The 23,250-nt window shown below is 35.3% G+C and overlaps 1 protein-coding gene across 4 annotated transcripts in view; it reads right to left on the bottom strand.

Annotated features, from left to right (window-relative positions):
* LOC106053733 (zinc metalloproteinase nas-36-like) overlaps positions 1-23,250 on the bottom strand; it is a 71,668-nt gene that overhangs the window by 37,840 nt on the left and 10,578 nt on the right. For 2 of the 4 annotated variants that reach the window (XM_056016053.1, XM_056016056.1), the window contains exons 1-2: positions 19,157-19,281; positions 9,794-10,714 (exon numbers count right to left, since the gene is read on the bottom strand). In XM_056016053.1, coding sequence (XP_055872028.1) covers positions 9,794-9,928 — 135 coding nt within the window. In that variant the 5' untranslated portion in view covers positions 9,929-10,714; positions 19,157-19,281. Of the gene's footprint in view, positions 1-9,793; positions 10,715-11,570; positions 11,697-19,156; positions 19,282-23,250 lie in introns of those variants that run through there. The other 2 variants (XM_056016055.1, XM_056016054.1) reach the window with 2 other exon arrangements.

Here is a 23,250-nt window from a genome sequence, read left to right on the forward strand (position 1 = left end):
GTTCCACTGGTCATTTCATACACAGGCACACACACTGCACTACCAGCCACTCCAAACACATACACTTACTATCACACTCCTTGCAATCTGTATGTTTTGATAAGATCCAAGAATATGAACTTTACTGTCAGCCAAAACTATTCTCGTTTTTTTTTGTGACATTTTCAATGGTTAACGTGGTCTTTCTATTTTTACCCGCCAATCGACCAATGGCTCTGGCAAGATGATCTTTTTTCAAATGTTTCACATCAGTAACATCGAAACTTTCTAAATAAAGGTAAAATCCAAGCGAAGAAGCGCCAACGCATCCTCCACTTGAAAGCCAAGTATAAAAGCTTTGACAGAATCCTCTGCTCTTTGTAAAGCTCCAATGTCATCCGTCTCCATCCAAGCCTTAGTTTCAACAACTCTCTTTTTGGAAACAAATCTTATGTTTAGTTTTAGATTCTCCACGATGGGGGCAAATATTTTGAGCCAATCTTTTTGTACAGGTGAGTATCTGTGTTGAGGAATTGGTACTCTATTAATTTCTACTTTGGAAGCTGTAGTAGTTGCAGCCCTTAATGGCTGGAAATGCGGTCTCTTTGATGAAGGATTTGAAATCACTTGTATCTATATCTGGCTGTGTTCTTTTTCTTAATGTTACTTTGGGTTGTACAAACTTCTCTTCAACAACATGTTCTGCTTTACTATCGGTCTCCATTTTTGTTCATGATATCTAAAAGCCGCTCCGCTGGGCTACATTTTGAAACAACAAATGAATGTAATTTATAAAATAATGAAACCGGTACATTTTCTAGTTTTAAGTATCTTGAATATTATTTTTTTGAAGAGACAAATTACATATTAATTGTAATAAAAACAGAAAAAACATGTTATGCATAATAACTAGCTTATGAAAGTTGTAATGTTTAAAATAAGCTGGCAAAGTGTCTAGGAGATTTATAGATATTTGGCACAGTAGTAGTAAAATAAGTGTTAGGGTTAGGGTTAGATCATATATAATTTTTGGAAATATTAACTTACAATCTTTTAAAAGACATTCTAAACAAAATATTGAAAGTTCCTTACAAATATATTTTTTTTCAAAATTCAATGTCAGATTTATGACATTACAATATAAAAACAATACTAAAAAAATTATAATAAAAGTTCAGATTGAAGTTAGGATTTTCTCACAGCCCAAACTCGAGTCAATGACATGTCACAAGTAAGCTTTCATAATACGTGTTCAATGACATGTCACAAGTAAGCTTTCATAATATATTTTTAAACACGTTATGTGGATATATAGGGGGAACAAATCAAGAAATGACTTGGAGAGAAATCAGCTGAGTTTAGATCCTATCAATTTTAATTCTGATTTCATGGCTTCAACTGGTCGACACGGCGCCATTCGTCAAGACATGCAGAATACATTCTATGTGGCATAATACATCACTTCTGAAACAAATACATGTGTATTTATGGGATGGGGGGGGGAGGGAGGTAATCTATTGTTTGATAGAATGCTCTTACTTCAGCCTAGTAATGGGACAAAGATGACATCCTCAAAACAATGTTTCTGGGTGACATGTCTGTGTATGAGTACTTGTGGAATAACAAAGCTTGTCCAGTTCGAGTTTTGTTTAAAATGTTATTTCAATGGACTTCTACGAAAAAGAATGTTCCGATATTGGAGATTTTCACGATAAACAAAATAATGTCAAAGACACTCAATTGAACTTTCAAATGAAAAGGGAGGGGGGGGTTAGTAAAATTGTGTGAATGTTATCTTTTTATTTTTAACAGGATTTTCTAACGGTGAGTTCTAGAAAACATGAAGACAACTGCGACATTAGAAAGGAGCTAGCTAATCCACTGTATATCTCTTCTGTTACACATTTTAGACTGGCTCTTCTTTGTTCCACTCTGCTCTTACTCACATACTGTTACTTTTCTGTTACTTTTCTGTTACTTTTCGATCCTTTCTTTTTACAAAAAAAAAAAGCTATATAAATATTGTTAGAGCTGTGCTGTTTAGATTCTAAATGAGCTGTATTTATATTCATTTTGAACACACTAATGTGATATCTGCCTTGTCTAACCTGTCAGCTTCTAGGTCATTCCATCATGGTGACAGCTACTTCGACTTCCGGTCCTCACTTGTCCGAGTCTAGACAACTTTCCTGGCCTCATTTGCATGCATTAGAATTTTATATCAAAATGTTGAGAGATTTTAGAGGGGAAGCTTATTAAAATCATATTACAAATTTTAGGTATGAGATTTTGTGTACGAAGGCCCGCACTCCTATCTAGAATCTATATTGATCAGTTTAATGAATTAGCTTAAACCCTGTTCATCGAACTGACATCCACCTTCATAACATTTAGTCTTAAAGTGTTTTTATATTTTCCAAAGATATTTTATAGTTTTAATATCATGAAAGCAATGCATTTTATTTTTTACAATACCTCTAGTCAGGTCACACATTCGGAGTGAACAAAACCTTCTGGGCAATGGGTGAAAACGGCTCTCGAAAAAAAACAGCTCGATTTTTCTAGAAATTTGACAGTTGCTGTCTATTGTAAGGAAAGTAGTGCTAGCTCGATGGCCAGACTGGGAAAAATTCTTGTTTGACCATGATAATTTGTCAAAGAATAATAAAAAAAATAATTTAAATTTGGCAAGACAAGAGGACTAGAAAATACTTTCATTGATCAGACTATACTTCTTCGGGTATTTTCGCATGTAGGCACTATTCAATCAATTGATGTTTATGAATACTTTACGCAACGTCTTCTAAGTCTAGAACTAAAGGCTTATTAGAATAGTATCAGGTCTATTAGATTTATACATTAAATTAACCAGGATTTTTTTTCTCTGTCGGGGAAGGGGGGTAGGGTTCGAGATAAAAAAAATCTTTTTTTTAACTAACCTTCGTTACTTACTAAGAGTCAAATGAATGCCTTCAAGCCCAATGCTAGTGTTGCATATAATGATGGGTCGGCATCGATAGATTCTGGAAGAGCAGGCTATGGAGCCTACATCGACTTTCTTGGCCCTTACTCAGTCAAAATCTTTGGACCATGTGATAGTATTTGCAGCTTTAATGCGGAGACCATGGCAGTCTGTGAAGCCTTATAAGTCATTGACTCTCAACTCGGCGAGGGATATTTGAGGGCAACACAGATTGTTGTGGTCACTGACTCAAAATTTGTTCTACAGGCTTTGCATAACACTGGACCATGGCCCCCCAATATCGACACTGTCATCATGGCTTCACACAACAAAAAGCAGCGCTATGGCAGCCCTGTAATAATGCGGTGGGTACCGAGTCACATAGGTGTGACTGGCAACATTATTGCAGACTCCTTGGCCCACCAAGGAGGGCAAATTTAACCCACAGAACAGGCTGTAAGTTTTCATCATGCCCTAGCTATAATTCAAAAAACAGAAATGGAAGAGTGGTTTGAGTGCTGGGACAAGTCCAAAAAAGGCCGTGAAATCTGAGAGCGCATGAGGCGCCCTGACCGCACTTCCCCGTGATGGAGGCTGTCCAGGCCTGAGCAAGCTATTATGGCACAGTGCAGGACAGGCCACTGTCCTGTTGGCTCATATTTCTCATGGCTATGGCCAGATTTCGATTCACGGTGCCCCCGCTGCGGGGAAGAAGAGGAAACTGTGCCTCATATTCTGTTTGACTGCCCCAGACTCGACAGGTCTGGGAAACCAAAAATTCTCGACCTATATGGTGACATTTATGCACTATGCAAGACAGCAGGATTTCTGTCCAGGGCTTTTGCAAGAGAGGATTTAGGCCTCTCAAGCCCTCACTCAAATCGAGTTTGATGATGATGATGAAGAGCAAAATAATCGCTATAAAAATGTATAAAAAGGAGGTATTGTTGTTATTTTTTTTAAAATTATTTATTTATTATTTTAGCTATACCCGGAAGAAAAGCGTGCCAAATGAAAATTAGCGTGTTCCTCCACGACCAAAGCAATCGCCACCATAACCTGCGTCGACCTGCGATATGTGTGGACGGTAATGTTTCTTCAGAATAGACTCTACAGTCATATGAAAAAATAAAAACCTGCTCTAGGGTTGTCCACTAATGAAGGTAGCCAACAAACATTTTATTGCGCATAATTATGGTAATTAGTCAAAGTTGTTGTTTTCTACACCATTCGAATGTTAATTTGCCAAAGCTTAGAGATCTTCTTCAAAGAGTGAAACTATTAAATATCAAGATGATTTGTCTCATTTCCATTATATGGCAATATGACACAGAGTGGCTTTTCCTTGTCAGTATATTTTACTTTTCTACCCAACCAGAGAATGTCCTAACAGCAACTTACATGGTTAGTTACTCTAGGGGACACAATCTCCTACATAAACAGTCTCATTGTTTGTTTAACGTATATCTATCGGGTGTTCCTGTACAAGTTGAACAATTTTAAATCTCAGACAACTCCTCCAGATGAGGAATGGCGACAGACAAGATTCGAACTCGGGATTATCAAGATGACTTGTCCAGAACGCATACCACACGACCCTGTGGTGGTTACTTCTTTTCCAGAAAACCTGGTTTGGAAGTATCACGAAGGATAAAAGTGCATTAAATTACTTTCAATTCTAGTCCAATTGTTTCAAACGATACATTCTATTAAAGATCAATTGGGTTAGAATTACTTTGTTAGTGCTGTCGTTACTCGGCGCGCGCACGCTCGCGCTTACCTGGTGGTTCAAAGGTTGACAAATCGGAATTTAATGACCGCAGGCTTGATAGACGGGTAATGATCAAATGAGGAGATAACCTCAAATGTTTACAATTGATTTTGTCGTCAGGACATTTTTTTTGTAAAGTTATATTTAAAGTCATTTCCACCTTTTTTTTCAAGCACACACTCTCACATACATACCCTTGATCTCGAAATTGTTTGTATTCATATAAACCGGAGTATCCAACCTTGGTGTCAATCAGATAGAGGATCTTTTCAGATCGTCCAAAGAATAAATATTAGAGTATGACTAGAAATAAACAATGCAATTAGATACAGTAAAGAAATGATAATAAAAAAAAATACTGTCAGAATTATTAGTTAAATAAAGTATTCGCAGCTCAGAAGTAAAATTACAAAATGCAGAATGTTAAAGCCTATAAAATTGTGTGTAATGTGTGCATTACATAAACTGTAAAGTGCCACTTTCAGACCCTACGACCTATGGGGAAGAAGATGTTAAGGTTATTTGTTTCCGAGGTCTGACTTTACTTTTCCCCAAACTAATGTCAGATACCCATTAGAGTAGGGTGGACTCAACGCCGATTTGAACCACGAGACCCTACAGTTCGGAAGCCATGTGCATTACCTTTCAGCCACCTATCCAATTTGCATTACGAAAGTAGGAATGGTTAATTGTTTGAAATAGTAGCTTGCCGGAGGATAATCCCACACATTATGTTTATCTTTATATAAAAGTTTTACTAGCATACACAATTTATTAACTCTTCAATTCTCACTTTGTTTGACACTTCAAACCAATGAATTCTCCTACTTGAGATGTTTTCATAAGTCTAGTGTTTGCTGTCTCCCATGTACGCAATACGAAAACAAAAGAATGTAATGAGTATAATCTTGTGCACCCTATGGTACTTCGGGGACGTGCTGGCTGAATTGTAAGGCGATTGGCTTCTAAACCGAGAGGTCCAGGGTTCGAATCTTAGTTAATTTTTTTTTTAGTATCGGGATCTTAAGGACGCCCCTAAGTCCACCCAACTCTATAGGTACAGGACTTAAGTTGGGGAAATTAAAGACGGTTGATTGTTGTGCTAACCAAATGACACCCTGCTCGTTAACCGTTTGCCAAAGAAATATATGACCTTTACATCATCTGCCCCATAGATTGCTAGGTACCTTTAGTACTACGGAATGAACATTCTAAGTTCCTTATATAGCAGAAAGATTGTTGTTGTTGTTGTTTTAGTAGTTTTACTTGAGTTGGCAACATGTAGTCATCTGATCTTTCAGTGTCGTGTGCTTGCCATTTTTTTTTTATTGATTTCAAAATTTCTGAAACTATTCCTCTTTTCATGTTCTATGTTTAGTTTCTCTCGTATCATTCCCCCAAATGTCTCCTATTGCATACTTTTCTTACTAAATTTTTTGATTGCTAAATAAACCGAAATTCTAGGCCGAACTGGGAGTCGAACACTTAGTGAGGTTGCATGAGGGGACTCCTAAAATCCTTCTTAGCCATTTTTGTTGAGCCACATTTAGTCTTTTCTCAAATTTGGCAGACGACTATTATTATTATTATCCTCCTGAAATTTTTATTTTAAAAATGTATGAACATTCTTCTCACTTTTGTTTCCTGTCATCTGTTTCTTTGGCCAACGGTTAACGAGCAGGATGTCATGTAGCCAGCACAACGACCAAGCGCCTTTGCCGAAACAGAAAACCTTAACATCATCTGCCCGATAGACCGCCTGGTCTGAAAGGGGAACTTTATTTTGCTTCTAACTTTTGATGTTGAAAAAAGTGATACAACGGAAAGTGATACAACGGAAAGTGATACAACGGAAAGTGATACAACGGAAAGTGATACAACAAAAAGTGATACAACAAAAAGTGATACAACGAAAAGTGATACATTGAAAAGTGATACAACAAATAGTGATACAACGGAAAGTGATTCAACGGAAAGTGATTCAACGGAAAGTGATACAACGGAAAGTGATACAATAAAAAGTGATTCAAGGGAAAGTGATTCAACAAAAAGGGATACAACGAAAACTGATACAACCAAAAGTGATACAACAAAAAGTGATCCAACGAAAAGTGATACAACGGAAGATGATACAATGAAAACTGATACAATGAAAAGTAATTCAATGAAAAGTGATACAATGGAAAGTGATACAATGAAAACTGATACAATGAAAAGTAATTCAATGAAAAGTGATACAACGGAAAGTGATACAACGAAAAGTGATACAACGGAAAGTGATACAACAAAAAGTGATACAATGAAAAGTGATATAACGGAAAGTGATACAACAAAAAGTGATTCAACAAAAAGGGATACAATGAAAAGTGATACAATGAAAAGTGATACAGAGGAAAGTGATACAACCAAAAGTGCTATAACCAAAAGTGATACAACCAAAAGTGTAACAACCAAAAGGGTTACAACCAAAAGGGTTACAAGGGTAGCTCAGATGCAAGCACATTGAAAGGATCAGTCTGTAATTGCAAGATTGTTTTACAAAAAAAAATGAATGTTTTAAAAAGTGTATGTACATTTTGTCTGCATCCCTGCCCGTCCCTCTCAACCTTTTTTTTATTTACATCGTTTCTCCAGCATTGTCGGTCTAGGAGAAAACAAGATAGAAAGAGAGAGAGAGAGAGAGAGAGAGAGAATAAAGAGAAAATGAAAAAGAAATAGATACATATAGAGAGTAAGTAAGCGAAAAAGAGAGCCAAAGAAAAGGAAAAGGAGAAAGTTAAAAAAAAGAAATAGTGAGAAAAGGTGAGAGAGAGAGAGAGAGAGAGAGAGAGAGAGAGAGAGTAAAAGAAAAAAAAGAAAGAAAACTTAAGAGGGAGAGAGAGAAGGAAAGAGAGAGCGAGAGAGAGAAAATGAAACAAATCTAGAAAGAGAGATAGAGAGTAAGATGAAAAAGGAAAAAAAAAAAAACCTAACAAAGTCGAGCTGCCACGACACAGCTAAAATACTTTGAGGGTCGACTTCATTCGTCCCCCCTGACAGGTGAACAAGGGTACAGGTGCTAAGCTCCATGTCCCGTGGTAACAGCTTCTCCAGACGTTTTCTAATGACTGTAAGCCACTGCGGGGCGTCAGGCTACCTGTTAGCAAGTGTGGGAGCAGTGGTTTTGGAGCGAGACATTATCGCGCATTCCCACACCTATTTGACCGCTGTTCGCCTGGGACAAAAATATATCTATGCCAAGCCTTACAGCCAGGAGATATTAATTAGATTTGTAATTGGTAGTTTGAAGTGGAGTTGGTTTTAGAAGTCGGTTGGTAGATTTTGATTCAAAAGTGAATTTAAACATTTTTTAAAATTATTATTACAATGGAATACGTTGGTTCTTATAATGTTATACTATTCATAAGTGAAATCTGATGACTAATTATCTATTGTAATCCAAAGAGCATTGTCAGGGCCGGATTGAAGTATGTGTAAGCCCCCTGGGCAGGATTTTCGAGGAGGCCCATAAAGTTTTTGGAAGCTTTAATAAAGATCTAATAAAGATCTACTTATGAATGAACATGCTTATATCTGGTTATGTGTTACTTTTTGGCTGAAAGAAATATTGCTTTATCGTATATTTTAATCTTTTTTTTTAAAAAAAAGATAATTAAATATACATACTTTAGTCTTTAAAAAGGGTATATTTTTGAGTTTGTTGAGGGTAAGGCCCTTGAAAGAAACAGTATCGTAAATCCGCAGCTGTATTTATTTACTCCAAGCATGCTACAGACGTACACTCCTTTATCTCGACATTTTGACAGCCGTAAAAAAAAAATTCGAAAATAAAATGGTTCAAAAAAAATGTAGACTTTAAGAGGTTTGTACTAGGAAGTAGATTATTCTTAACTCTTGAGGAACATTCGAAACATTTTAGATCTTAATAACTAACGAAATAAAATATTTTAATTCTGAAGTAGATATCATGAAAAGATAATATAATTACAATATGTTGAGCAATACTACACTTTATATTCCAAATTCAATAATCAGTAGTAGTTATAGTATGAAGTTCAAACTTATAAACTAACTAAAATAATTGTCTTGGCGCTCAGATAAACTCGTCTCCTCAACGAATATTCTCCTACAGTAAACAGACCATCTCCCTTTTATAAAGTTACTCTTCTGAGTAGAAACAAACTTCCTGTTTACATTTCTATGGCAACATTGACGCGCATAAAACATGGCAACTATTATGGACAAAAAAAAAAGGGGGGATAGTAGTGGCAAAACGCTTTGGAATCCAAATGAAGACTGAGATTTTTAACTTCGGTCAACTTTATTTTTGTCCAAGACTGATCAGTCAGAGAACACCTACGTGAACACTTAGATCAATATTACCTTACAAATCTGAAGAAAGGAATACTAGGGGAAAACGGAGAAAAAATACTTGTCCGTTTTTAATATGGGAAGCGTGGTCGAGAGGCTAAGTGCGTTGGCTGGCTTGGCTACCTAGAAGGGGGCTCGAGGTTCGACACAGAATACAGAAAAGGCAGCACGGAAAACCAACTCCTAGATACCCCCTCCCCCCCCCCCCCACTGGTCCACAAATGAGATTGGACCAAAAGCGCTCTGAGCATGCTATAAGCATGAATGCTATAAGCATGAAAGTAGCGCTATATAAATTCTGTAGAAAAGATGTGAAATTATGTCTAATTACAAATTATCTAAGGGGGAATACTCCTGTTACCCCTCCGGTCATATCTCTTAAAACTGTAATATTTATTTCCCTTTTGCTAAATAACCACAATTAATTAAATAATTAGTTTTTTTGTTTTTTTTATTGATTCATGTTTTTTAGGGGACAATGAATAATTGTGCAAAGTTTCAATTTGATCCAAGAATAAGAAGTGGGGAGAATAACGTGTACACTATTTGTACCAGTCAACAGACAGACAGACTGCCTAACTCATATCTATATTATTATGAAATGGAGTAAGGTCTCATAGCGAATCTTCCAAACAAAACTGGGAGAATTAGTAACATTCAAGTTTAGTACTTTGCATGAAATAAAAGCATTAAAAAAAAAACATACTCACCTCTACCCCAGTGGCCGGCGCCGCCCATGTAAAGGAAATACACACAAATATTGAACAGTAAGTAATGGCGAATAAGTTTTCTTTTAAAGCTGAGAATTTCATGGCCAGGCCGCAGTGACCGTGTATTTCCCACATAGCGTTCTGCCACACAGCAACTTAGATTGAAGTTTGAACTTGTATCCCAACAAAATGTTTCTATTATAGAGTTTTCATTATTGACACACTTTTCTTTTTTTTTACTAATACAGAAACTCCAAATTCTGGTTACTTTAAAGCAATTTTGGGGAATAAAGAATAAACATGTATGGCCCTGTTAAGAGCTAATAATAATTTCATAATAACGGCAATGTACGAGAATCCATTAAACGTCGAATGCTTGGTTTACAGCGCAGTGAGCACTTGGTATATGGCTTCAGTTGAGGTATGTATGCCTCGCCGATGAACAGAAGAATCCAATGACGTCATTAAACTTTGTGCACTATAATCCATCTACGATGATATGACTTTGTGTGTGTGTGTGTGTGCGTGTGTATCCGTGTTCCTCTCCTTATTTCGACCACATGATTGATAGACAACGCTTGATAAGCGCCGCGTCAGTTATGCGTGAAATTTTAATTGACAAGTTTGGCGATTTCGTCGCTTTAGAGAGAGGGAGAGAGAGAGGCGAGACAGGGAGGTTTGGAAACTGTCGATGAACGATTAGAAGCTTGACCTTTTTTTTTTTTTCTGATTTTTCAAAGCCGTAAGGTAAGAGCGGACATAGTTATCAGCCGGCCGTTAAAAATTTAATGTTTCTGGTGTAGCTTTAAGCAATCAGACGTTCTGCTACGGATCAGCTTTGACATGTCTTGGCTGTACAGGTTTCTTGGCTGTACAGGTTTCTTGAATTGTCAAAACTTTTAATCACTGTCAAATACCTACCTGAAAACAAAAAAAAACAATTGAGTTCACAAAGTTTTTTAAAATGAAATTAAATATTTTGTAAGCTTTAAAAAAGGACGTTTGAATCTAATGTCATTTAAGTGAAGTAAAGTTTCCCTTTCAGACCATGTAATCTATGGGACAGATGATGTTAAGGCAGGGGTGGGAAACATTTTTGTATCGAGGGCCGCATTAAAAAAAGTTTGGTAATGGCGGACCGCATATATATATATATATATATATATATATATATATATATATATATATATATATATATATATATATATATATATATATATATATATATCTTAGAAAGATAAGCTTGCTGTGTAGAATGTCTTTTAATTCATATATACACTGGATTACGATTTTTTAAAATTGCTGTTGTCTTTTTATATCACAATATCCCCACAAATATAGACCTACAGTTGTACTTAATGTGCAGTATTTTACTTCTTACACTCGGATAATGTTTCTTAACTGTGAAACTATCTTACTAGTTGTTACCCCTGTGTGTGACTTCTGTCAAATTACAGTCAGTCAACATTGACCAGTGATTCTACTTGTTTAGTTTCCACAAAAAATGCTTGCTCACTGAATGAGACAATTTATGTTCCGGAGGTTAAATGTCGGGACGAGCGAAGCCTTCCCTTGTGGAGCATCACCAGAGAATGCTGACCATGTCCTTCAATAGTGCATACTAAATCAAGGGACCCGAACAAGATTCTCCAAAGACTATTCGGAGAACTACCTGATCTGGGAACCACTACGCGTTTCATCCCAGTTATAAGATCACTGATCTGAACCCTCCAACATGTAAAATGAGAACGAAAAAGAAGAACTGATGTATGTGTACCCAAATAGTGTGAACAGCAGCAATGGTTTTTTAAGTGTGGAAATACAGCTTCTGGCACCCATAAAGCTCCGGGGGGTTTGAGTTATGTCCTCTGGAGCTCAATCGGCTTCTCTTAATAAGTGTTGTACTTTTGATCTTTTCACTCAAGATAGTTTCACCTTTCAACAAAGGAAAATGACAAAAAAATTATTTTTTTTGCTTGCCTGTAGAAATGAGAAAGCCTTGTTTGTAAAGATTTATCATGCATTAACATTTCATATGCAAGCAATCAATTGCAATAGCAATGTTATAAAAGCATGAAATTTTGTCTTTTACTCTTCATTAGAAATATTGGTAAAAAAGTCAGTCAATGTCCTTCAAGTAACAGAGCAATTTCACCCTTGAGATTTTATATTCTTCTCCTTTGCCTTGCCCATGCTAAGCTAGCGTTACATTGGATAATTAATCATAAATAGGGACTTCCCGTGGTTAACTCCTCTAGCTCAGGGGTCGGCAACCTGCGGCTCGCGAGCCACATGCGGCTCTTTGGATGTTAAGTTGCGGCTCTTTAGTTCCATACTCAAATATTATTTTTTTATCGAAAACAAAATTGAACAAATTAACTAAGATAAGGCACCGAGTCTCTCTCTCTCAGCCGCTTGTACTTGTTCTTCACCGCAACCCTCCCAAGGTCTTCAAATGTAACATATTTGGAAGTGGAAGAACTCAACTTTCTTCTGCCTTATCACTTGATATAGATGTGTCTTGCGACATAAAAGACATGGCACAAGTTAGCTTTCTGTCAGGTATATGTCTTCCCAAGGATTGCTAGCGCTCTCGTGACAAACTATAGAAGACTAATCTTATGCCGTGCAAAAATGCCTTGAAGACAATAAGATCGATTAAAATAAACTCGTTTCAATTTCAACTGATGGAGCCAGAAGTATGACAGGAAAAAATAAAAGAGAATCTGCGAGTCTCCACGTATCTCTTACGTTTCGTTGTCTACTCCAGCAAGAAGTGCTGGTCAATAGCACTCTACCATCGTCAGTTTAAAGAATTCTTAGACGAAATGGTGACTCAATATTCCGACCTTCTGCTTTCCCATTAAGTGCGATGTCTTTCTATAGGAATGGTGTTGAAATTTCTAGCTTTGTGCTTGAATGTAATAAATACATTCCTTAGTATTATAGGTATTAATCACCCTGAATTAGAGAAAGACAAATGGTTGCTAAAATGTTATTTTATGATGTATATATCAGGAAAAGTTAATAAGATGAATTTAAAACTACAAAAGAAAATATGAAAACACAGCCGATGTTTTAGAAGAAGATATAAGAGCGCTGGCTGAGCAGTAAAGAGCTTGGCTTCAGAACCGGGGTCCCGAATAAAAATCTTGGTGAAGACTGGGATTTTTAATCTCTGGATATTTTTTGGCGCTCCTTAATCCACCCATCTCTATTAGGTACCTGCCATTAGTTGGGGAAAGTAAAGGCGGTTGGTCGTTGTGCAGGCCACAGAAAAAGATGAACTTTACATCATCTACATCATCTGATCGCAATTTGTGAAAAGGAAACTTTACTTATTCAGAGCGATAAATGACTTCATTTTCACTTTCTAAATCAATATCGCGATAAAACCAGTGCAACTGTTGACAGGAATTACTTTAGCACGGATATTTAAAAAAATTACAGATGAATTCGATTAGAGATTTAAGCATTTCAAAACCATTCTAGCATTCATAGCAAATCCCCTCAAGACAAATAGTAACGAAATCCACATTGAGCCATTTGGAATTGATACTGGACTTTTAAAAAAGTAAAGTTTCTGGAGTGGAGAATTTACAGTTTTGAAAAGCAAACTGGAAGAGTTGGGGGTCTAGATAAGTATGTAACACAAAAACAAATGGACATGCAGCTTTCAAAGAAATGCCGCGAGATGAGGCACTTATATTCGACGCATGGAATTGTCTTCCAGATTGCTACAGTGGAGTGAAAAGGTTGACAATTGGAGTGCTAACTATATTCGGATCGACATATTCGTGCGAGCAAGCATTCTCTTACTTGAATATAATTAAAATTAAAGTAAGAAGCCTACTAACAATTGAAAATTTAGAGTCGTGTTTGAGAATAAAACAAGTTATGAGCAAAATGTATCCAAACTTTCTAAAACCAAAGCCATCGCTTCCATTGAATTTGTTAGCTCAATAGTTTAGTTTTTGAAGTACAAGTTAGTGTTGTATGTAAATGTTTAATTCATTTAATCTGTTTACATAGGCCTACATAAAAAGTAATTATCTAATAATCACATGTATATATTATCTAATTTGTTGTGAAAAACACTAGTGATATTTAAATAAATCGATATTTTTTGTCAGAAATAAATTGATTCTTTTTTATTTATCAAAGAACTATAATTATCCCAGTACTATTTATAGTAGGCACGAAAATATTGTGTGGCTCTTTAAAACCTTTGAAATTTTGTAAATTGTAATTTTTGGCTCTTTCGATTCAAAAGGTTGCCGACCCCTGCCCTAGCTCTAGTAAATTCTATTTTATCTATTTGCAATACCTAATAATTAAATTATATGCAGCTTTGTGCAAACTTTCCTGTTTCAAGTTTATGGTTCTCTGTCAAAGATCGAGCTCCATCAGTTGTTACATTTGCCATCTTGTTCCAAGCCTACCCAACACTCAAGACATTGTGTCTTAAATTGAGTGTATTAATGTATAGCCAATAAGCATAATCTTCGTTTACTTAGAACTTTTTATAATGAGACAGTTTCAATAATTTATATAGATATTTTTTTTTAATATTTGCATTTTTGTATCTATATACTGTGGGCACATCTGATTTCTGTAGGTGTCGGCGGGCCGCATAAAACACCTCGGCGGGCCGCATGTGGCTCGCGGCCCGTAATTTGCCCACCCCTGTGTTAAGGTCATCTGTTTCTATGACCAATGGTTAATGATCAGGATAGCATGTGGCCAGCACAACAAACAAGCGCCTTTACTTTCACAGCTAAAATTAGGTAGCCACTTGATTTAGGTGGACTCAGGGGCGTCCTAAAATTCCCAAAATTAAATATCCCAGTCTTCAAGCAAATTACGACTGTGGATAAACCAAATATGAAGAGAAAATCTTGTTCACTTCTCATCGTGTCAGGAACTAAAAAGATTAAATACGGCTGCAACATTTGGTAAATATGTCTTACACCTGGAATCGTAAGTGGATACTTTCAATAACCGTTTTCGTGACTTCGTTTCAAAAGAGCAAGAATTTTCGTTGTTGGCATCTCCATTCTCATTTGATTCTGAAAATGCTGCTGGTAATGTGCATCTAGAGCTGATAGAAGAGCAGCCAGATTCTTAGTTGAAATCGATCTATATAGAATTGGCTGTGCCAAAATGTGACAGTTATTTACCTGAACGGTACGTTGGATTGCGGAAATTTAATTATTGTATTCTATTGTATTATTTCTAATTTACATAAAACCAGTAGGCTGTTTTGCAACTGATTTTTTGCTGCGTCTCCCCAGGTCATAGTAAGTTTTTATGCGGCCCATTCAGCTTAATGAGTTTGACATGCCTGCTTTAATGTGTAGATAAATGTCAAATATTTTCAGAAACACCATTACAATGGTTTATATTTGCTAGAGTTTTTCTTGTTTTTTTATAATTCACTATATCAAAAAAAATGCTAGTCAACTTTTAAAGTTAATTATTGTTTAATATTGCTTTTGCCACTATAATATGTGAAGAGTAAAAAAAACAATGACTAACTTATTGTATATAAATTATTTTTGAATTTTTTTTTATTGTAATAAGAGTTTTAAACAGTGGCGTAGCTAGGGATTTGGGGCCGGGGGCTTGACCTCATTAGGGGCCCTGCATTCTGACATTCGATATCATGACATGAGAAAATAGCGTAATATTTAATGTAAAAACATATTTCGGACAATCATTTGGGGCCCCCCTCAAGTTAGGGCAAAGGGGATTTTCCCATTTTGACCCCTCCTCCACCTTACCCTAACTACGCCACTGGTTTGAAAGTGTTTTATTAAATTTGCACAGTGCACTAGATGACTAATAATAATCGTAGGTTCAAAATGATGAAACCAGTCTAAGCAAGTGTGAAACCTTCTTACCAGACAGCACAAGAAGCTTAACCTTTGACAGGATGCCATTAAAAAGTGTGATTATTGGCAATAAAAATTGGCAAACATAACAAAAAAAAGCCCCCATTTGTTAACAGGATTCGAACCCAAGACATTCTCTATCACATCCTTGATAACATTGTCGTTAAAGCAAAATGAAACTTTATAAAACTGATTTCTCGGATAAGAAACTTACCTAAAAAAAAGTGGTTTTAAAACACAAATGTATATTTTTAAAAAAAAAAGGGGGGAATACCTAGACTGCGCGGTGAAAACATGACATAAAACATTACAAAATGTTATGCAGATCGTGTGTTTAAACACTTAAGCCCGCGGTAAATGTTGTCAAATGGATCTGGCTTGTGAAAACTTGGCGGGATGTAACATTGTCTATCTGCCAAGCTTGACGGGCTGACAATGCCCAGGAACAACTGTATGTGTGTGTGTGTGTGTTTTTCTGGGACATTTCTTAATGAGCGTAATAGGACACACATCACACTTTTGCAAACACGCGAATACACACAGGAGAACATAGTGATAGACCTACATAATTGCAAGGCCGGATTTACCTATAAGCAACAAAAACTAAAGCTCACCCCCCCCTGGAAATATTTAGCACTGACATAAAAGATCTGGATTTATAAACCAAAAGGATATCTGAAATAACATAAGGCATTTTAAAGTCTAGGTTCGGCGCTACACAACTCTAATTAAGAAAAATCTTACAATTCTGAAGTAACCTAATGAAACTTTTGAAGCATGAATTACACAGTAAATTACTTCACTGTTTGTCACCGGAATTGGTGATATGTTTTCTTACTAGTAGACTTTTACTTGCAATATACTTCACAATCATTAAACTCCCACATCATAGACGCTAGAGAGTTCAGGTTTTATGGACACAAAATAGGTAAATCCAATTTGAAACTTAAACTTTCTTCTGTAGAAGTGAAATCAAACTTTACTTTCCCGAATTAGAAAATACCAGAGTTCAACTGTGTCGAGTATCAAACTTTAAACTAAACTGTCAGTCCTCCATAGTAGTTGTCCTTGATCTCGAGAAACTGTTCCAAGTCCTTAGATAACCATTGTGAACACTATCCACTCATTATTACATGAAATAAATATTACTTATTGGACCTTTGTTAAGTATATTGGGTTTTGTGAATAAACTATTAAAATCTATTTTTACAAAGCTTATATCAACTCACTGTCTGTCTGTCGGTCTGTCTGGAAAAATGTTTGAACATGTTTTTTTCTTCCCATTTCCATATCTCGGACCAAGTAAAAACTTTGGACAATTATTCATTGAACATGACAAGACATGAATCAATAAAAAATATTAACCAGTAACTTAATTAATTATTAGTGATTAATTATTTTGTTTGATATCAAAATAAGTGGAATAAATGCCACTTAATGAGAGACGTGGATGTATATATGGATTTAATCCCCTTATTACAATTTAACACGTTTTTTCTCCCACTGTCTATTCTCGGATCAAGTTTAATTTTTCCATAGTTATTCATAGTCGATTTCAATACATGAATCAATCCAAAAATTAAACGATTAACTAATTAATTTGTACTAATCAAATAAATTTGTTATTTAATATCAGAAAGGGAGCTAAACCCTGCCATTTTCAGATAAATGGCAGTAATTAGCGGTTCTTTTCCTTAAATAAGCTTCTTTTTTTTTTCTACAAAAAAAAACTTTTTTTCTAATGCTTGTTTTTTAAAGTATAAAAATGTAATTAATTTCAAGTTTCCTTTTTTTTTTACAGTAAAATTTGAAATGTCTTGAGCCATTCTCGTTTGTTTTTTGTTTTTTTTGTGGTTTTTTTTTTTTGCTTTTCATTAAGCTTTTAGAAAAAAAAGTAAATAGAGGTATGGAGACGCCAAACAGTTAGCAATGGTGAATAGAAAATAGAGCCCAGATATTGATGTTTGTAAGCCTATATAGTAAGTCTGGTAGTATGGTAACGCAACAATTCCTAGACCTTTAAGCTACACAACCTCACACTACCATGAGCGTATTGGTTTTGATTTGTATATTTCAATGCAGCATTGAGACTATATTTTCAAAAGTTAAATATTAAAGAATTTATTCCGAATTGTAAAACAAGATTTATTTTTATTGCGATATTTATTTTTTTTCTATTGAAAAATCTGCCTCGCAATGTAAAAGTCAGTAAAATCGTATCAGAAAGGTCATCTTTAATATAGCAGTCTACAACAGTGCTTTGTATGAATTTCGTTAGTTGATGACCAGAGACAGCATCTCCCAGGTCTAAAATATAGCTCCACACACAAACATACACACTGATTGTTGCGATTGACCCTCACCTTTACTTTTATAAAATATGTTGGGTTTTTTTTTTAGACTTTACACAACTAGCCCAACACATTTCTTGTAATATTGTTCTAGCCTGCACCCAAAGAGCATGCCTCAGGTGAGCTTCACACAAAGCGATAAATAAACAATGAATTAAGACTATATTTCTTAGAGTCTTCTAGAACAGATACCAATTGGTGCCCATCATATGGTATGCGATTTGTGGGCCGGATAGTAAACTAGTGCCAGGGCCGATTTTGACAGCGCCAGTTCACCCGGCCCAGTTGTTACACCCCTGCTCCTGTTAAGAGTAGATTAATAACGTCTTATCTTATAAATCACAGACGTTACTTCAAAAGATAATTACGTCTTAGGCGTATCCACGTGTCAATCTTGTCATGAATGTTAATCAGTGACTTAAAATCTGTCAAGTCTTTGGTTTTCCTGCCTGACTCAGGCAACTCATTCCATGCTTTAATAGCACTAAGAAAGTAGAAGCACCTGTACAAATATAAATATCTTATGGGATAATTATCTCTGTGTCTTTCTGAGTGTTTTACTAGGTATTGTTTTTTTGTAAAATATGGTTCAGTGTTTTATGTATTATTGTATTATTTTTAGTCAATATACTTTCCAATTAAAATGATAACAATAACTTTTATCTGTACGTTTAAAGTGCGCGTTCACAATAACCGTAGACTATAACTTTTTTTTTAAAGTGCAAATACTTTAATTACTAGTCAATTCTGAGATTACTAAACAAACAGTGCTCAAACACACACACACAAATCCACAGTTCTTTTTATTTATTGGTTTCATATCGCATAACAAAACAAAGTTATAGGCCTAAATCTAACTGTGTTCCATCAAATTCTACAGTAAAAAAAAATATCTTGCAAAACATAAATACGTCAAAAATAACTAGATCTAGATATAATTAGATCTAACAACATTTTAGGATGTGCTTCAATTTGCTTGCAAATAAGAATCAGCGAAAATGAGAAATTAGTCATTTTAATAGATTTTAACTTTTTTTTTATTTTTTAACATATTCAACTCCGCACATGTAATTTTTAAACAGCTAAACTTTTGACAAAAATAAATCTTGGTACTTTACCATTTTAATATTTCCTAAAAATGAATGGATCACACATTATAAATAAATGGAGAATAAATTCAAAATAAAATCATAACACGTTAATCCCTACTGGCAACACCTCTCTGCCAGCACAAGAAACAAATGTGGCCAGACTTTTACTGACGCTATTTATTGTCCCCTCCACTTCTGCAATCGAATGACCGACTGTTCGAAAGTCAACACAACAGGGGATTGGGGCGGGTAAAGTGATCTTCAATAATACAAATTAATTACAGTTCGATGCCAGTAGACTACTCCAGAGTCGGGAGCGTGGCGTGATCTTTGTTTTATTGTTAGAAATATGTGTCAATAAACCTATTACAATTCCAGATCTAGTTCTGATGTAGACATTTGTCAGTTTGCAAATGAATATTTATTTTATGATAGAAAGTTTTTTTTTTTAATTTCCTGATTACAATTGATATTACACAAATTTAAAAAAAAACAACAATATAAAGTCAGACAACAGAAAAGTTAGTCTTATCTTCTGCTTCTCAATTCAATACCAAGATATTTAATAGGCTTTTTAATGTCGCTTTTCGGTCCAACCACCACAACTAAAGGGTCCTCCTCAAAACACTCACTCGTTTGATAAGCCCTTACAGATGTTTCATGCTCTCAAGAAAACAAAATGAAAAATATCAATTTGGTTTTGTTAGTTAACTTGTTAAAGTGTCCACAATGGCGAATTACGCAGCAAAGAATTATTTCTTTTCTTTTGATTTTATAATGTTTATACACTAACACACGCATACACGCTGCTATTTCCTATTTGATGGAAGTAAAAACATTTTTTTAAAGACAGAAGTCTATTTTTGTGCTATTGAACATTTGTATTTAAGCTTTATATGTAGTTGCGGCCATTCTGAGGAAATACCGAAAAAGAAAAGCAAAGGTCCATTACAAAGCTTATGATTTTTTGCGAATCGCCGAGTTCATTATGCGAATCTATCAAAAAAAACAACGTTTCTTAAAGAGCACCTAAGAGGTAAAGGGAACATATGTATGTACTTTCATGAGAATCCGATGGGCGGTTCCAAAGATCAATGAATCAATCAATGTCTTGCCCTGTCAGAAATAATAAAAATAATAAACAGAAATAATAAGATAAATAATTTATAATAAATTGTTGGTTACAATTGTTTCAATGATTACGTGAAAAAATAATAAACTAAATGAACTTCAGAATAAAAAGCACTTCCGGCTATTCTGATGATTTCTTAATTTTAACGATATTATAGTTGTTGTTTTTTCAACCCCACATTCAGACCTTATTTCTTCTCAATGTTTTTCCTGTCTCGTAGAAATACAAAATTTAAAATGTTGCATTACAAAGAAAACAATTCTGAATGTTTACCGGAAACTGTTATAATGTTTCTATTTTCTGACCAGATGCATTTTATAAACATAGATTCCAAACAAATAACATAAACTTACAAACATATATAAAATAAAAACAGCATATTCATTCATTCATATTCATATTGACATAAAACTATTAAATTTAAAGATAAAAAATAACATTTAAACATATAAGAAACATAATAATCAAATATTTAGAAATATAAAATACAACCAATAAACAGAGAAACAAAAAAATGTATGAGCTTATAATTGTAACATGGTAACATTGAAAGATATAACAAATTAAACATCCATATGTGTTATCTTTCTAACTAGTTCGCTTTTTTTTTTTTTAAATGCACACTGACATTTATCCTCTTTTTTTTTCTCACTAACAAATCATACTTCTGACACCACTTAATCAGAAATACATTGTTATTACAAGTTTTAAAATCGACAGAAACAAATGATTAGACCATCTGGCAATCGGGTTACCGTATCCTATTAAATTAGTTTTATGTTACTCGTTTTGTTTTTGTTGTTGTTTTTTTGTTTTTGTTTCGTTTTGTCTTGTTTCGCAAGTGAACAAACAATTGCGTAATATTCGAAATGTCAAAATATCGTAACCTGTTATTTTTAATTAAATTCTGTTATCTTTCGTTCTGGCCATTTTCCCAGGTAAGAAGTAAGTGTACAGTTAAAAAAGCCAATGGGGCTGGCAAAAAAAATATTCTTCAGAATATTCAGAGTTAAATTCTACCTCTGGGTTTTGTCAAATAATTCTTATATACATGTATGTCTGTTAAATATAAATATTTAAACAGGAGAGCTGCATGGACTGTTGTCTTCCTCCGAGAGGTTTGGGCATGGTTGTAATAATCATCAATTCTGAAGGAACATACGAAACATATCTAACAAAACATACAGGACATATATACATACATACATACATACATACATGCATACATACATGCATGCATACATACATACATACATACATATGCATGCATACATACATACATACATATATACATACATACATACATATATACATATATACATACATACATACATACATACATACATACATACATACATACATACATACATACATACATACATACATACATACATACATACTTACATACATACATTTACCTTTACCTGTCCCTTAGTCTATTGGACTGTTGGGGCACCAGGCATGATTTGTTGACAGTCTTTCTCCATTCCTCCCTGTCTTTTGCTTAGTTAGAACCTCTTTCAATGGCAGGCCCGTCTATTCTTTTATGTTGTCCTCCAATCGCTTTCTCTGTCTGCCTCTTCTTCTTTTTCCTGGTACTGTTCCCTGAAGGAAGGTCTTTGCGAGCCCCGAAGATCTTGTAATATGACCATAGATTTTTAGCTTGCGTTTTTTTTTTTACTGTAGTTAGCAGGTCATCATGGGGTCCGATCGTTGCAGTAACCCTGTCTCTAATCTCTTGGTTTGTGATGCGGTCTTTGAATGTGATACCTAGGATCCTTCTGTAGCATCTCAATTCCATTGCTAGGATCCTCCTCTCTAGCTCTGCGGTCAGCGTCCAAGACTCACAAGCATATAAAAATGTGGCCATGACCCGGGAGCGCATCAGCCTGATTTTGGTGCCGAGGGCTAAGCCTTTGTCTTTCCTTATTATTTTAAGTTTTGAAAGGGCTGCTGTGGACTGTGCTATTCGGGCCAATAGTTCGTATTTAGTTCCCTCATCTGAGACAATAGCTCCGAGGTATTTGAAGCTGCTAAAAATAGTCAGCTTTTCACCTCCAATACTGATGCCTCTTTTAAAGTCCTGTTGGCTATTGGTTTTGTTTCCCATTTCGTCCAAGAAATAAATACATTAAGTTTATTGACCTAATTATTACTAGCGAATGTATTATTTAATCCAGTGCTTCCCAAACTTCTGCTTTAATGGAACACTTCGCCCACTCTGAGTATTTAGCGGAACACTTGGCTTATTTCTTAAGGAGAGTAATTTATGTGGTGGCCTACTAGTTTATTATCCCAGTAGTTCGTGTAACACCTATTTGATCACTCGGGTTCCGCGGAACACAGTTTGGGAAACACTGAATTTGTCTTATAAAATACAGACGTTACATCAAAAAAGAAGATGACTACGCGTGTTCCTATTAACTTAACAATGTTTAAAATTGTATATGTATATATTTGATCTGATGAAAAGTAGAGTCAATCAATCCCCTACAATTTAATACAACTTGTAAACTTCTAAATGCTTGTGTATAGGACCGGGTTACGGCGGAGGAAGATTTATCAGAAATTCAATATGCTGGCCACCATTTGTCCAGTCAGAGATCATGTTACAATGACCCCTTAGAGTGAGTGCGAAGATGGGTGGTCAAGAAATCGATTCGGCCATGAAAATGTGGGAATGATGGTACAGGGGGGTCCTGGACAGGTCAAATTGGACGTCCGTTTTCCCACCAACACTTGCTGGACTGGAGTGTATGCTAAACGAGACGTGAGGTTCAGGGGAAAGGGAGAAATAAACCGGGGAGAGCGGAGGGAGGGGGAGGTAAGGTTTAAAGTTTTTTTTTCTGTTTTACGTCATTAGCATATTTTCTTCGCAGACGTGAAGCCAAATTTCGCCCATCACTGGCATGTTTTGTGAGCTCTGTATACATTTAAAGTTGGCAGCGTGATTATCACATATAAATATATATTCTACTTCATATTTATG

The sequence above is a fragment of the Biomphalaria glabrata genome, chromosome 17 (assembly GCF_947242115.1).
Source record: "Biomphalaria glabrata chromosome 17, xgBioGlab47.1, whole genome shotgun sequence".
In the NCBI taxonomy this organism is placed as follows: domain Eukaryota; kingdom Metazoa; phylum Mollusca; class Gastropoda; family Planorbidae; genus Biomphalaria; species Biomphalaria glabrata.